Source organism: Rattus norvegicus, chromosome 7 (assembly GCF_036323735.1).
Source record: "Rattus norvegicus strain BN/NHsdMcwi chromosome 7, GRCr8, whole genome shotgun sequence".
In the NCBI taxonomy this organism is placed as follows: Eukaryota; Metazoa; Chordata; class Mammalia; order Rodentia; family Muridae; genus Rattus; species Rattus norvegicus.
The window spans coordinates 122,018,214-122,033,810 of NC_086025.1; the positions used below are offsets into that span (position 1 = coordinate 122,018,214).

Consider the following 15,597-nt stretch of genomic DNA (forward strand, 5'->3'; position numbering starts at 1 on the left):
GTTTCCGGATAGCTATTGGATGTTGAAGTTACTATCCACACACAGGAAAGGCAATGGAGGGATACTGAGCCAAGGAATCCTGCAGAAGGCTCGGTCACAGAAGTTTGTGTACAATAGCTCCTGGATGGAGAGAACGTGGGTGGCCCAAGAGGTCAGGTGACAATCCTAGAAGCCCCCACGAGCTGACACAGCTCCATGAATGCTGACAGTGGGTGAAGTAGTGGAAATGCTGGGTTAACAAGCATATCCTCACTGGCTGGTCCCATCACAGCGTTTAACTGGGCGCCCCTGGGTCCGGGACATGGCTGCAGTGAAGAGGCATCCGGGAGCTTTGGAGAGGACGTCCCACAGCATTTATGTGCAGGCACTAGCCTGGGAAAGAGGGTTCAGGCTTCCTTGCCCTTGTCTGCAACACCTCACAGGGCAGCCTCTGCGCCTATGTGGAGCCCGGGTCCCATTGAGGAACAAGAGAACTGAGGTGTAGAACTAGAACCCTCTGGCTACCAGACACGATCTGACCCCAGAGCGGGTGATCCGCCTCTTTCCATGCACAGGGCTTGGGGGCCAGGGCTTGGCCAACCCTGATACAAGGGGATGATCAATATGAACTCGGTTCATTTCATTTAAAAAAAAAATTTTTTTTTCTGCAAAGTCATCGCCAACGCCGCAGCTACGTGGAGGGTGGGAAGGCTGGGGGCGGAGCCACGCCGCGGAGTTGCCGCAGGTAAACAGCCCCCCTCCCAGGCGGGAGCGGGCCGCGCGGCCCAGGCAGGAGAGCCGCCGCCGCCCCCGGGAGGGACGCAGGGCGCGGGCCAGCTACAGCGCACGGCGGGGGCGGCGGCGGCCCGGCGCCCTGGCAGCTCGACCCCTCTCGCGGGGCGGCAGACCCCCGAGCCCCGCCGCATCCCCGCTGACATCCCTCTTCCAGCGCCCTGCGCCCCGCGCCCCCGTGACCTCGGTCTCCGTCGCCCCCCGCCGCCCTCTCTGGCGCGCGGCCCCGCCCGCGCCCCCCGCCCGTACCCCGCCGGGCCGCGCCCCCGCCCCCCATGCACCACCTCCTGGAGCAGTCGGCGGACATGGCGACCGCGCTGCTGGCGGGCGAGAAGCTGAGGGAGCTGATCCTGCCTGGCTCGCAGGACGACAAGGCGGGTGCGCTGGCCGCGCTGCTGCTGCAGCTCAAGCTGGAACTGCCGTTCGACCGCGTGGTCACCATCGGCACCGTGCTGGTACCCATCCTGCTGGTCACCCTGGTCTTCACCAAGAACTTCGCAGGTGAGGCAGGGCGCGCTTCGGCAGGTGTTGAGCGCCCAGCGCTACGAGCGCGCCAGGCAGCCAGTTCAGCTGGACCGCACCCACCTGGCCAAGCGTTGAGGCACTGCCCGCGGGTCTCATCACAGACCTTGGGCACCACCTCAGTCTGGCATGAGGGGTTGAGACAGGGCCGCCTGAGAGCCTCCTCTGTTTTATTGTTGTTTGGCCTTCCATTCCTTCAGCTTCAAGCCGGGAGGAGAGTAGGCCTGACCTACACTTGCTAGCCCTCTGTATGAATGGGATGTAGGGTCTGTGTTGTAGAATGTCACAGGGGGAGGTGGGCTAAGGCTTGATGAGGTCCAGATGAGAACTGGAGAAGGATGGGTATTGAGGGCATTGCTCAGGGATCGTGAAATACCCCATGATACAGCATGGGATTCTTGGGGCTGATGGTGTAGGAAAGTGAGGGTACTCCTGAAGAACTCTGAAGCGCCCCTTTCAAAAGGTCTTCTACAGAGGAAGCCCAGACAGGAGCTGGTCCTGCCGGACATCAAGCAATGTTGGCCCAAGAAGCCAACCTTGACGGGCAAAGGCAGTGTAGGTAGAAGGTAGGGCAGATCAGGGAAGAGGGAATAGGTTGAGAAGCTCAAGTGTTAGGTCAGTAGAACTGGGCCTGCTATCTGAGGGAGCATGTGGGTACACCTGTGGTCATTCTCAGGAGAGTACACATGAATAGTGGGCTCTGCCTAAGGTGACATGAGCTGATGTGCGGCACTAGGGAGCTGACTTCTGGAGACACACAAAGATGGGAAATGGCATCCCCCACTTGGAGCTGAACTGAGGCAAGGACTCGGCCCGGGTATCCATAGCCACAAGTCTAATTCGTGGCCAGTTTCATAGCAGGAAAAAGACTGTGAGGACTCCAGAGTTCCTCTGGAGGTGCAGGTCGCTCTGCCCTCTGCAGCTACTGGGCAACAAGAGCAGGTATTTTGATACCCTCTTCTTCACCACCACCCACAGGTGCCTCACCTTACAGGAGACTCCAGGACCTAGAGATGTCAACCTGAGGGCAGGCATCCTTCAGACTGCTTAATACCACGACAAAGCTGGAGGACATTCTCCTGGTCTCCATCCTTGGACACCAAAGGCCCTGACACTCAGTCACACCCAGGTGTGTGCATAAAGAGGCCTTTGGCCATGCTGATCACAGTACCAGCAACGGGTGACTACCTTACAAGACACGTACCCTACAGTTCCAGGAGCCAGAAGTCCAAAATGTAGGTTTAGGGAGGGCTGAGTTCTCTCAAAGGCCATTTCATTCTGAGGAGTGGTAGCTAGCAGCAGTCCTTCCCTGATATTCCTTGGCCTATGGCTACACCACCCAAGCTCTGTGTCTGTCCTCTGTTGGGGATTTCCCCACGCCTGTGTCCCTCCCTAGAGTCACAAGTATATCATAAGGTTGGGATTGTTCTACTCTACTCTACTCTCAGTTCATTTACATCTACAAAGGCTGCTTCTGTCAGTCCACAAGTACAGGGCTAGGACAACAGCAGACATTAAGGAGAACACAGCTCTCTCTATGACAGACACAGTAAGGCAGCCTCAGGTGTGGGTATACACGTGGACTGGGCCATCTTCGATGATCCCTTGATCATCTCAGACACTGCCAACCCAGCTTGTCACCTGTGAGACCTCCAAATACCCTGCATCTACCTGGGCCTGGAACCACCAAGACGTCCCCCCAAGTTAGCCCTGATCCTGGACCTGCTGCTTCAAACCCCCTGTGCTTTCCCACAGAACTTCAGGTGCCCTCCTCAGACCCACATGTCCTCCTACCCATGCTGAGTTAAGCCTACCTCAAGGTGAGGAGGGGTCCTAGGGCCTACACAGCACAGACAAGGCCCTACACAGCACAGACAAGGCCCTATGCTTGACCAGTAAGCCTGCTCAGGAGGGAGAGAAAGGGAACAGTCAGCCTTACCCCTTCTCCCAAGGCCCCATCATTTCTTGGGGACCACTTGGTGAACGTATAGAAGGAAGGAAGGACAGAGATATCTAGGACCCTGTGCCAGGGCTCTCAGTTGGTGACTGCCTGCCTGAAAGATTTTGGTCTTCTGGCCTTCAGGTGTGTGAGGTACATGTCTGCTGTTTTAAGCCAACCACCCCACTTCTAATACTGTGACCATTGTGACCAACGACCCCTCCTTTTCTGCATACACCTGGGTCCTGCCTATAGGGGCATTGAATCCTGAATGTCAGAAGAGGTTGCTGTGTGGATACCCTTGAAGAAGGAGCCTGCCCTTCTATCGTGGGTTATGCTACATTCCCCCGCCCCTGAGCCCTGGTGATCTCCACCCAGCAGATCTAAAGGTAGAGTTCAAGTTTTAGGGGTGGCCCAAGAAAACCTCGGATGACTCCTTTCCAGAGACCGGCTGTTGATGGAGCCAGGGCTGCTGTGAAATAATTCTCCTGCCACTCAGGCAGGAGTGGGGAGTCAGGACACAAAGGCCAGAAGTGGGGGAAGGGGAAAGAGGCAAAGAGCCTCCAGATCTCTCAGACCCAGGCTGGGAGGCCAGCAACGGCTTTTTCTAAAATAGTCAAATGATCAGGTCCCATGTACTTGGGGATATTTCTGGATATCACCTGGATGTGGGCGTCCAGCTCACAGAAGTTGGGTGTTACCCAGTGTGTGTCCCCTCTCAGTACTCTTTCCTTAAGGAAGGAAAGCCAAAGTGCTCTATACTGAGGAGCATAGGTGGGTCCTGCCCCCAGCTGCTGTCCCTTCCCACCCAGCAGGACAGATCTGTAGGGTGGGTCTGTGAGAAGTGAAGGCAGTCAGATACCAGCCCATCTCCTTTTTTATTGTGGTCCCTGAAAGTCAACCCTTTGTCCCAGGCATGGGTCCCCATCCCTTCAAGGCCTGCAGCACTCTGAAGCATCCACCCATACCACTGCAGGAGGTATCGGGATGGAGTGCTCCCCCCACGCACATACACACATGAGACAGGCAGCTCGTAAGAAGCCAGGGCCACCTGTTATCTGCCCACACTCCTGGAACAGACTAGCACAAACTCTGGCTCTAAACAATGTTCAGGACTAGGGTGTGGCTTGGCGGCAGCATGCTTGCTTAGCATTCTAGAGGTCCTAGGTTGATCCCCACCACCTTTCACAGGCTGAAAAGCAAGCAAACAAAGCTGGTGCAATAGCTGGACAAACAAAGATGCTTGCCCCCAAGCCTGACTACGAGATGGGCAAGCTATAGGCAGAACTGGTCCAGAGGGAGCTTCCAGTAGCACGTCTGTGTGTACCTTCAGGACCGAACTACAGCGTGACATTTGGCTCAGGCCTTCTCTATCCATCACTACCTTCCTTCGAAAGGGACCCTTGTGTTCCCTTGTCCCACTCAGATAATCCAGAATCGTCTCCCATTAAGTCCTCAATCCCAGCTGCAGTCACAAGGTCCAGAAGTCAGGATGTGGAGCTGTCATTCCATCATGAAGGAGTTGGGGAAGAGTTTGGTCCTGACCTGGGGCAAGGAGAGCTGAGAGCGGAGCTGGCTGTGAGCTAGCGAGAGGCCACAGGCTTGAGCTGGACTGTGTGCCGGCTGGACCCATGGGGTGGATTAGAGATGTGTCTAGGGCTCAAGTTCAGCTCCAGCCCTGGGCAGAAGTTGAAGTAAAAACCCTTTGGGTCTGTGCTTTTACTGTTCAGACCTGCTCTGACTGGAGGCTGCAGCAGTGTCCTGTGGCTACTGCCATCGACTTCCCTGCTGCCACTGTGACAGCAGTCTCGGCTTAGTAAGTTCCTTGGCTAGAGCTCTCCATTTGCTCTCATGAGCAGTCAGGTGCCCAGCAGCGCAGGTCTAAACTGTCCTGTCCTGTGGGGAAAACACCTTCCAACAGCACTCTGCAGAGCTAGCCCCATGTGCACTGAGATGGGTCAGCTTTCAGGTCCCCTCCTCAAGTACCTGTACTCACCTAGACAAGAACTCATCACCCTTGGGAAATCCCAAGACAGGGGCCTCAGACAGAAGAGCTCCAGGCAGACACTGTGTCTGGGCAGGGCATCCAGGGTCCGGGTACCTGCCATCCTGCCTAGTTTAGGCTCAGCACAAGTCTACAGCATCAGCACCCTATGGTAGCCACCCGCGCTTAAACACCTGCCCCTCTCTAGGTCCTTTGGTATCTGCCATGTCATCAGAAGTACCATGTGACCAAGGAGGAGGTCGGGCCCCACTGAAGGTGCCCATGGGAATATGGGGATTCTCTCCTCTTACCTAGTTTTTCAGCTTGGCTGGGCAGGTAGGGATGGGCTTGATTCAGGGTGGGAATCAAATTTCCTGAGAGAAGGCCACTTACACTTCTGTGACTTTAGGTATCAGCTGTAAGGACAAAAAAAAAAAAAGAATAAAATTCAATTTTTTTTCCAACCAAGAGAGCCAATTCCTTTGCTTCCCCTGTTTGCTCCTCTCAGAGCCCAGCCTATGCTGCCCTGGACACCCATCCTCCAGGACCTCAGGTTAAAGGGATCCTGACTACCCCTAGCTTCCACTTCCACCCCTGGGCATGGCCAGGTGCCCAGCTCTCATGTGGACGTGGCCCCAACTTCAGGAAGTCCCAGTACCTGACCATCTAAGCAAGGCTCACTCTTAATTCTTTCTAGCCCACCCACACCTCCACTGGAACCTTCCCAGGACCATATGAGGAAGACCAGTAGCCACATAGCCACTGGTCTTGGGGTTCCCCTTGACTGGGTTATGTTCTGATAGTCCTTGAAGCCTGTCTTAGTTAGGGTTTTACTGCTGTGAACAGACACCACGACCAAGGCAAGTCTTATAAATGACAACATTTCATTGGGGCTGGCTTACAGGTTCAGAGGTTCAGTCCATTATCATCAAGGCAGGAGCATGGCAGCATCCAGACAGGCATGGTGCAGGAGGAGCTGAGTTCTACATCTTCACCTGAAGGAAGCCAGGAACAGACTGAGCATCCTAGGAGGAGCTAGGAGGAGGGTCTCCAAGCCCACCCCACAGTGAGACACTTCTCCAACAAGGCCCCACCTTCTAATAGTGCCACTCCCTGGCCAAGCACATACAAACCCTCACAAGGCCTAAGGGTCTTTGACTCTGTGATGAGAGGGTATGTGGGGAGATACCCCAAACGGTGACCAAGGTCCTCAGCTAAGTTAGAATGGGGCCAGAACCCACTACATGCTGGTTCTACAAGAAGAACATATAGACAATGAGGTCTCTGTCCCCTGCCTCTTGGGCCCCTGAAGACATGTGATTAATGTCTGTGTTGGTTACTTTTCTTGTTGCTGTAGTAGAAACAACCTAACAGAGGAAGGATTTGGTCTGGTTTACCCTTTCAGGGAATACCACATGGAGAGAAGACTCCCGGTTAGGGTGGCTCCGCCCATGACGAGAGCTCCTGGTGTGGTTCATTCACACTGAGGTGTACATAGACCCTCCCTAGTTTCATGCTATCAGCCAGAACTCACCTCCCAAAGATTCCACAACCTACCAAAACAGTGCCACCCGCTGGGGCCCAAATGTTCAAACACATGAGCCCATAGGGGACATTTTGTTTTCAAATCCTCACATTAGTCTTCCAGCTAGCCTGGGTCGCTGTCATCTCCCTGTCCAGAGTATCCAATTAGACCCAGTTACTTCCTGATCTTAAGACTGTGATGAAGGGCTTGAAGGCTTTAAGCTGGAGCCAGTCTTGAATGTGAGCGAGATGGCTAAGGCCGAGTTGACTTGGATTAATGCCAGGGGAAACTGTGGTCTGGCACCTAGGGCTCATGACCCAGTCTGGTGGACTTTGAGCCTCCAAGTTTTCTGGAAATGAACTGAAAGCATAAGATTGCAAAACAAGGCTGTGCACAGCCCAGTGCAAGCATGTGTGACATCCTCAGCTTCCGGGTGTGTGTCCACATAAGCCAAGTGCAGACAGGTCCTCTGCTCATTTTCAGTGGCGGATGTGGCTGGCCAGTGAGCGTTCCCTCACACCAGCATCCAGGGTCCCCACATTTCCCTTCCTCTGGAACAGGGGGACCTGAGAGATCCCTTACACTTGTCACAGGCAGGTTTTTCTTAGAGTCTAGGCCTCTGTGACTGCCTCTGGCTAGATAGGAGCCTCTAGGCCAACAGTCCTGGCAGTGTAAAGTCAGTGGCAGAGACTGGTCTTTATTTGGTCCATATGGGATGCTAAAAGAGAAACCCTGGCTGCCCCATGGTCTGTCTTGATCCTCTCTAGACCTTGGTTTGTCCTGTACATACAGTCTTTATGGCTTTTCTAGACTGAGATAAATAGTACAGGTCAGTTCCTCAGGTCTTACATTCGGGTCTTAACCCCTGGCTAACCAACCACTTTGTAAGTGGTACTCAGGATCAGAACCCTAAACACAACACTGTAGTCAGGACATGGTGAGGGAAACTAGCCTGAGAGGAGTGGGGGTTCATTTGGGGAACAGCAGTCCTTGCATAAGGCAGGCAGCTCTATGGGGAGAGGGGGTTTTAGAGTCCATGGACATGAGAGCCCAGCCACCTGCATAGGGAGGGTGGCTGAGCAGAGCCGGGATCAGGTCCACTCCATGCCCTTCATACATCCCGAGACCTGGTCTTAATCAGGCTAGTCCCACCTCTTGCCCTAGCCCGTGTCTCCTCTCTACCCTCAGAGGAACCAATTTACTGTTATACTCCGCACAACTTCACCCGTGACCAGGCGCTGTACGCCCGTGGCTACTGCTGGACAGAGCTGCGGGATGCCCTGCCCGGCGTGGATGCCAGCCTGTGGCCATCGCTGTTTGAGCACAAGTTCCTGCCCTACGCACTGCTGGCCTTTGCCGCCATCATGTATGTGCCCGCACTGGGCTGGGAGTTCCTGGCCTCCACGCGCCTCACCTCCGAGCTCAACTTCCTGCTTCAGGAGATCGACAACTGCTACCACCGAGCCGCCGAAGGTCGCGCCCCCAAGATTGAGAAGCAGATCCAGTCCAAGGGGCCAGGCATCACGGAGCGCGAGAAGCGGGAAATCATTGAGAACGCTGAGAAGGAGAAGAGCCCTGAGCAGAATTTGTTTGAGAAGTACCTGGAGCGCCGGGGCCGCAGCAACTTCTTGGCCAAGCTGTACTTGGCGCGGCACGTACTGATCCTGCTACTCAGTGTGGTGCCCATCTCTTACCTATGCACATACTACGCCACCCAGAAGCAGAACGAGTTCACCTGCGCCCTGGGCGCCTCGCCTGACGGGCCGGTGGGTAGCGCCGGGCCCACGGTGCGCGTCAGCTGTAAGCTGCCCTCCGTGCAGCTGCAGCGGATCATTGCGGGTGTGGACATCGTATTGCTCTGCTTCATGAACCTCATCATCCTGGTCAACCTCATCCACCTCTTCATCTTCCGCAAGAGCAACTTCATTTTTGACAAGCTGCACAAGGTGGGTATCAAGACGCGCCGGCAGTGGCGCCGCTCGCAGTTCTGCGACATCAACATCCTGGCCATGTTCTGTAACGAGAACCGTGACCACATCAAGTCGCTTAACCGGCTGGACTTCATCACCAACGAGAGCGACCTCATGTACGACAACGTGGTGCGGCAGCTTCTGGCTGCCTTGGCTCAGTCTAACCACGACACCACGCCCACGGTTCGGGACTCAGGCATCCAGACCGTGGACCCCAGCATCAACCCCGCAGAGCCTGAGGGCTCTGCTGAGCCACCCGTGGTCAAGCGGCCCCGTAAGAAAATGAAGTGGATCCCCACCAGCAACCCGCTGCCACAGCCCTTCAAGGAGCAGCTGGCCATTATGCGCGTAGAAAACAGCAAGACTGAGAAGCCCAAACCTGTGCGCAGGAAGACAGCCACGGATACACTTATTGCCCCGCTGCTGGACGCTGGTGCCCGGGCTGCCCACCACTACAAGGGGAGTGGAGGTGATACAGGGCCCTCCTCTGCCCCGCCTGCTGCCTCTGAGAAAAAGCATACCCGGCACTTCTCCTTGGATGTGCATCCCTATATCCTAGGCAGCAAGAAGGCCAAGACTGAAGCAGTACCCCCTGCCCTACCAGCCTCCCGGAGCCAGGAAGGTGGCTTCCTGTCCCAGACAGAGGAATGTGGGCTGGGCTTGGCTGCAGCACCCACCAAAGGTAAGGACCCCCGGCAGGTCGGGGATGGAGCAGGATGTAGATCCCCAGGGAGCCCTGAGCAGGAAACCCCGCAGTCCCCCGTGTCTAGGACACAAAGAGGGAAAGCGTCAGAGAACAGTGTAGAAGAGGTGGTGACCAGGCTAGCTAGCTTGGTCACAGCAGAACTAACACAAGGGTTGCTCCTAAAGTGAGGGACAGGCCTAATAGGAGTCTAGACACTCCCATAAGGCAGATGAGGAGGAGGAAGGCAGCACCACAGCCACCAGGAAACATACCTCCTGCGGTCAATAAGGGCTTCAGGCAGATGTGAGCCGCTGGGGGTGAAATTCGGCAATTCAGCACATAGCATTGCTATTCCTGGGTCATTAGGCTTAGCCAGGCAGATTGCTAAAGGCAAGGGTGCCTGCCTTCCACGGAAGTTTGGGGCCCAGTAGGTGCCAGTGGGCGGCACCGGGAGGGCGGCCACAGTGAGTGAGCTGGATTGTGAAATGCCTGTGTTCCTGCCTGTTTTCAGATGCTCCGCTCCCTGAGAAGGAAATCCCATACCCCACAGAGTCTGCCCTGCCGTCTGGGGGCCCATTCCATGTGTGCTCACCCCCCACGGCCTCTGCTGCTGCTTCCCTGTCACCGAGCAGCCTGGGCAAGGCTGACCCCCTCACCATCCTGAGCCGAAACGCCACTCACCCCCTGCTCCACATCAGCACGTTGTACGAGGCCCGGGAAGAGGAGGAAGGAGGTCCCTGTGCACCCTCAGACATGGGCGACCTCCTCAGCATACCCCCACCCCAGCAGATCCTCATCGCCACCTTCGAGGAGCCGAGAACAGTTGTGAGTACTGTGGAGTTTTGAGGGGCAGGGCCTCCCAGGCCACCAAAACCTCTCTGCGAGAGCCAGGGATGGCCCAGCTGAGCCTAGGCATGAGTAGATCCGAACTCTGCTCACCCAGTACCGCCCACAACCCCCAGCCTCCTGTCTGCATGCCACGGGGCCCAGCCCTCCTTCCACCTGGCTCACCATGGCATCCACAAGTGCAGGCCGGGGCTCGAGCACAAGGTGGGAGAGGGTGCCTACCCCAGCATCAGGCACCCCCCTCAGCATGCTGGGCCACAAGATGAAGAGTTTATTTTTTTAGTGGGTTTTGTTGTGGGCTGACACAACTCAGCACACCCAGTTGGGCCCAGCCTAGGGTAAGTGAGGACGGTGCTGGGGAAGGTGGTACTGGCCTCAGGACAGACCCCAGGGGTCACTCACTTAAGGGCCTGGCCCCTACAGAGGGACCTGATACCTTCAGGTGGAGGGGGGACTGAGGGCTGCCCCGGGTCCAAATCAACATGCACTTTCTCCACGTAGCCTGACACACACTTTATTTTTACTATGACTACTGTAACTGACGAGACTATTTATCACCAGGAGAATTAGGGTGCATTTAAAGCAGAGGACGATGTGTGTGAGTGGCCTAAGCAGACGTGGGTGTAAAAGTGCCAAGTAAGCAGGTGCGGGTACAAGCACCTGCCCGAGTGACTGAGTTTGCCAGAGATGCACAGTGCCCGTGCACGAGTAAACAAGCGAGCAGGAGACAAGCCTGCTGTGAGTGAGCCTGAGTATGTGTGAGTGTGCGAGCGAGTGAGCAGCACCCACGTGAGCAGTGGGTGAGAGCAGGCGTAGGCGCCAGGGTACAAACGAGGGAAGGGATACAACGCAATAACCACATCCCCTTCCCGGGTCCCCAGCTGCTGGCTGGACCGCTTCCCATGGGAGTCCAGGCCCCACTGGCCCCACCCCTATTACCTCAGCCACGCGCCACGTGACCGAAGTATTAACAAGGTAGCACTGAGCATATCAATAAATACTATTCTGATAACTCCCTGTGCCTTGAGGCCCTGCCTCCTCGTGGTGGCGGTTCATGCCCAACCTGCAATGCCCATCAACGCCCGGGCATCTCTTGAGGGCACTGGGAAACAGCGGGCAGAGCTAGGCAGTCCAAGATGTGAGAACTGAAAAGTGTGGAGAGGGAGACCATGGGGTGCTGGGTTGAGGGCTGTGGGAGGACGGAGTATCCAGGGAGTTGGGGACATAGTCTTTTTTTTTTTCCCCCTTTCTTTTTTTTCTGGAGCTGAGGACCAAACCCAGGGCCTTGCGCTTTCTAGGCAAGCACTCTACCACTGAGCTAAATCCCCAACCCCAGGGACATAGTCTTTTAGTTACTGTTCTGTTGCTGCAAAGAGACACCCTGACAAAGAAGAAAACATTTAGTTGAAGGATTGGCTACAGTTTCAGAGGGTGAGTCCGTGAACAGCATGTCAGGGAGTACAGCAGCAGGAAGGCAGGCAGACATGACAGGCCTGGCACAGGATGAGAGCTACATCTTGATCTGTAGGCAAGAAGCAGTGAGACTAGGTCTGGCATGGGCTTTTGGTACCTCAAAGCCCACCCTAGTGACACACTTTTCCAACAAGGCCACATCTCCTAGTCCTTCTTCAACAGTCCACCAATTGTAGTGGTTTAGTGGAAACCGAACATTCAAACTCATGGGGTGTCGGGGCCGGTCTTCCTCAAACCACCACATAAACAGCATGGCCCGGGGCTCCATTACGTTTGTTACCGGGGACCACAGAGCTGGCGGGATCCAGGAAGGGTTCTTGGCTGACTGAGGTCAGGATGTACTTATGTTCCTCAGAAAGTCCTCAGCAGGGTTTTGCCCTCAGGTCCAGGGCTCAGTGAGACAAAAACAGGCCCTGTGGGGCTACATGTCCTGCAAGCCGGGACAAGCAAAGCTGTGGGTCTGGATAAGAGACAGGTGGCTGAGGAAGCTAGGCCAGGAATTTAAAGACATTCAGGGGCCTAGGCTGCATATCAAAACGGAGGGTCTCAGCTGAGACCAGAGCAGCCACCTTTGCCTGGCTTGTGCCTCCTCAAAACTCCTTAACCAGCTATGGGACAACCCTGAGGTGGTTAGGACAAAATACTCCCGTGTCCTCTGCTGCAGCAGCTGCCACTGCAGTCAAAGCCTTAAGCACGCTGCACGTGCTGACCAGACAGAGACTACGTTCTGGTTTTATTATCCGTTTAAAGTGCTGATATTATCCATCCACTTATGCTCAGAGCAGATCCCAAGCCCCCTGCCATTGGTTAGTGGGGGGGGGGTGCTGGGTGCAAGTCTCAGGGAGCTTATGCTAGGCAGGGGTTCCTTCACAGCATCACACCTCCAGCTCAGATTCCTGCCATAGGAAAGGCATTTATTGTTCACACAGGGCCACACTGGGGAGCACCAGAGTGAGGCACCGGCAGAGGGGGTAACGGGGGAAACAAAGCTATGGGCTTCCATGGGAAGGAGCGAGTCAGGCAGGTGAGAGGCAGAGAATCATCCGTATCGGTGCTGGACTCGCATCTGTGCCCTGGTTTCTGCCTCGGAGTGACTGGGGCAGGTAGAGAATGAGGCAGAGTGTGTGGAAGGGGAAGTGATGGACACTGGACAGAATGTCTGTCACCTGCCAGCTCTATGGAGCAGCCTGCCTTAGAAGGACACCTGCCCAGAGCCGGCAGAGCTCCAGGCCAGAGGATCAGAAGGCAGCAAATAGCGAGATAGGACAACACCACAGCATTCAATCCTAGCACGTGGGATGCAGAGACAGGCAAATATCCAAGTTAGACACCAGCCTCATCTACATAACTGTTCCAGACCAGCCAGGGCTACATAGTAAGACTGTCCCAGAGTCAAACCAAAGCCCCGAGTAATACAATAGAGAAAAGGCATGTTGTCCCCAGAAGGCACGCCCTACACTGATGCTGGACACTGCCCTTGTCATTCCACGCCGCATTCAACGTTTCCACACATTCTAGGAAGGGACTTCTGAGACCCAAAGGGACCCTGGGAGAAAAGCTGGCTGTGCTCGCTTCCCTGGAGAAGACAATCCCTGGTCCGATGGCCTACACCCACAAATTGGCCCCTACGTGATGATGAGCAGACACAGCAGCTAAAGTAACCCAAAACCCTCAGGGTGCTGGCCTCTTTCCTGCCCCCTGGCTCTCCCTGCTCACATATCCATCTGCTTCCTACACGTGGTCCATAATCTGCCCTTGCATGCATCGTGCCCACTTCCCACAGTTTGAGCTCAGCCTGAACACCCTGGGGCTTGGCTCAGAGGGGGAAAGACACCCAGACCCTAGGGAGCCACTGGTCTGCATGGTACCAAGGCCAGCTGCTATACTTTTTTCCATAGGTCCTGTTTCCCAAGTGCCACTGACCATAGACTATCCAGACAGTGGCTGCGTGCGTGCGTGCGAGCGTGCGTGTGCTGCCCCAGAACTTATACAGAGCTGAAGTAGACATGGCTGGCACACTGGATCCAGGGGGCCGGCTCTTTGGGAGATCTGAAGCCAATAAAGCAGCCACTTCTCGCCTCTGTTCTTGGATAAAGTCTAGAGGGACCTCTCAGCAGAGTCCTGCGTGGGAGAGACTGGGGTCTTGAGTCAGCACCACTGCATTGCCGTGTGGCGTTGACCTGCAAGGGCCCACTTCTGGGGAAGGGGCTCAAGTCGGTGTCCTGAAGAAGCGGGCAGCACAGTGGGCACTGGGCACACTGTCCCCTTACTCCTCGGAAGTGTCCTCTGGCTCCATGTCCCATTCTATTCACCTTCCCGGAAGCAGATGGCCAGGGGCCTGAAGAAACGTAGTTCCATCCCTGGGGTCAGACAAGGCTGAGCCCCTTGCTAACTTGGGGCTCTCTTTCTGGGTTCTACCCCAGCTCTACTTCTGTGGGGCCTTCAGGATGGTCTACGCTGTTCTTACCTGGCCTCTCCTGACCACACCCCTGATGGGGAACCTAGGCCTTCCTTCCCCTCTGTTTACTCCCAATGGCTTCAGATAGCTCCTCTCTCTTTCCAAAGACTCTGGACTCCTCTGGCCATGTTGAACACTTTCCCTACAAGCCTCACCTGCATTGGCTCCCTGCATGGCTCACCTCAAAAGGCCCCCTCCCAGCAGCTGCTCTGCTGAACGAAGGTGCATTCCACTTGGCCAGCTCTATGTTAAGTCACCCACTCATCCTGTGGCATGACAGGACCTGCTCGAACAAAGCAGGCTTGGGAACAGCTGTTAGAAAGCAGAACTCAGGCTGGTGTGCTTTTCTCCCAAGCAAAGCGTAAGGTAGAAGGGAGAGCTGATCTCTACCGGCTGAGATCTGCTGTGGTTTCCCTGCCGGCATGGCTGGCCGTGTCCTCCAGACTCCATTTCCTATTTCTGACTCCCGCAGACACCAGCAGGTTAGAGGGCAGCTCTGGTTTTCATCATCTGCCTCCCCGGCAGCCACTTAGCCAAAATAGAATTCTGGCACTTCAGGGTCAGCATCCACTTAAAATGTCATCCCATCCTTTGCCTCCCTCCCGCTTTCCCTAGGCCAGTGTCCTCAACCTATGGGTTGTGACCCCATTGGGGTCTCATATCAGACATCCTGCCTATCAGATATTACGATTTATAACAGTAGCAAAATTACAGGTATGAAGTAGCAACGAAATACTTTTATGGCTAGGGGTCACCACAGCATGAGGAACCATATTAAAGGGCTCCAACATTGAAAACCATTACTCTAGACAGGCAAACAGGAGAGGTGGCACCATGATCTGCCCACAGTAAAAGGACAGGCTCAGGGAGAACATTGCCAGCCAACCAGAACTAGAACCCAGGCCCCTTCCTGACACTAGCCTATCACTGAGGTTTTCAACCAAGATGAACAGGGAGTAAGAGAGGCCTTACTGGCAGTCTCAGCTCTAAGCCCACCAAGTCTTCTCTTAAGCTACATGAATGTGGGGGTTGGGGATTTAGCTCAGTGGTAGAGCGCTTGCCTAGGAAGCGCAAGGCCCTGGGTTCGGTCCCCAGCTCCGAAAAAAAGAAGCAAAAAAAAAAAGAAGCAAAAAAAAAAAAAAAAAAAGCTACATGAATGTGGCTGAGGAGGCCAGAAGAGGAGAGGTAGCCACGGAACACACACATTAAAGTAGTGGACAACAGGGATGAATCCGAAACCCCCCAGAACAAACATGTGCTTCACTAAGGAGCAAGGAAGGTGGAGGTCACCTTGAGGTCAGGTCCCTTGGGGACCAGGAAGCTGTAAGAAGAATTGTGGCAGCAAATTCCTGCCAGTAGTCTCATAACGAGCCTCTTGTGTAACACTGCTGGAGGGAATCCTGCCTGGTGCGTGAAGAATTATC

The 15,597-nt window shown here is 55.2% G+C and overlaps 1 protein-coding gene and 1 long non-coding RNA gene across 8 annotated transcripts; one reads left to right on the forward strand and one right to left on the reverse strand.

Annotated features, from left to right (window-relative positions):
• Window positions 1-723: 723 nt before the first annotated feature.
• On the forward strand, window positions 724-13,796 carry Panx2 (pannexin 2). 5 transcript variants are annotated; one of them, XM_039079619.2, is made up of 5 exons: window positions 1,047-1,272; window positions 7,930-9,393; window positions 9,908-10,221; window positions 13,234-13,372; window positions 13,614-13,796. In XM_039079619.2, the coding sequence occupies exons 1-4, from the start codon at window positions 1,047-1,049 to the stop codon at window positions 13,369-13,371; spliced, it is 2,142 nt and encodes a 713-aa protein (XP_038935547.1). In that variant the 3' UTR covers window position 13,372; window positions 13,614-13,796.
• On the reverse strand, window positions 2,418-9,862 carry LOC120093824 (uncharacterized). 3 transcript variants are annotated; one of them, XR_005487570.2, is made up of 5 exons: window positions 9,669-9,862; window positions 8,156-8,755; window positions 6,119-6,211; window positions 5,229-5,632; window positions 2,418-5,128 (listed from the first exon to the last, which is right to left on the reverse strand). It is a non-coding gene; the product is annotated as an uncharacterized LOC120093824 (long non-coding RNA). The 3 variants fall into 3 exon arrangements; XR_005487569.2 differs by having other exon boundaries at window positions 2,418-5,632; window positions 8,156-8,298; window positions 8,436-8,755; window positions 9,669-9,859; XR_005487568.2 differs by having other exon boundaries at window positions 2,418-5,632; window positions 9,669-9,835.
• Window positions 13,797-15,597: the final 1,801 nt, after the last annotated feature.

What these genes read in the sequence shown, in the direction of transcription:
- Panx2 (XM_039079619.2), top strand. Translation starts at nt 1,047, where the DNA reads ATGCACCACCTCCTGGAGCAGTCGGCGGACATGGCGACCGCGCTGCTG. An exon ending in CTTCACCAAGAACTTCGCAG is followed by an intron (nt 1,273 to 7,929) that starts GTGAGGCAGGGC and finishes CTCTACCCTCAG; the next exon opens with AGGAACCAATTTACTGTTAT. An exon ending in TCGAGGAGCCGAGAACAGTT is followed by an intron (nt 10,222 to 13,233) that starts GTGAGTACTGTG and finishes CACACATTCTAG; the next exon opens with GAAGGGACTTCTGAGACCCA.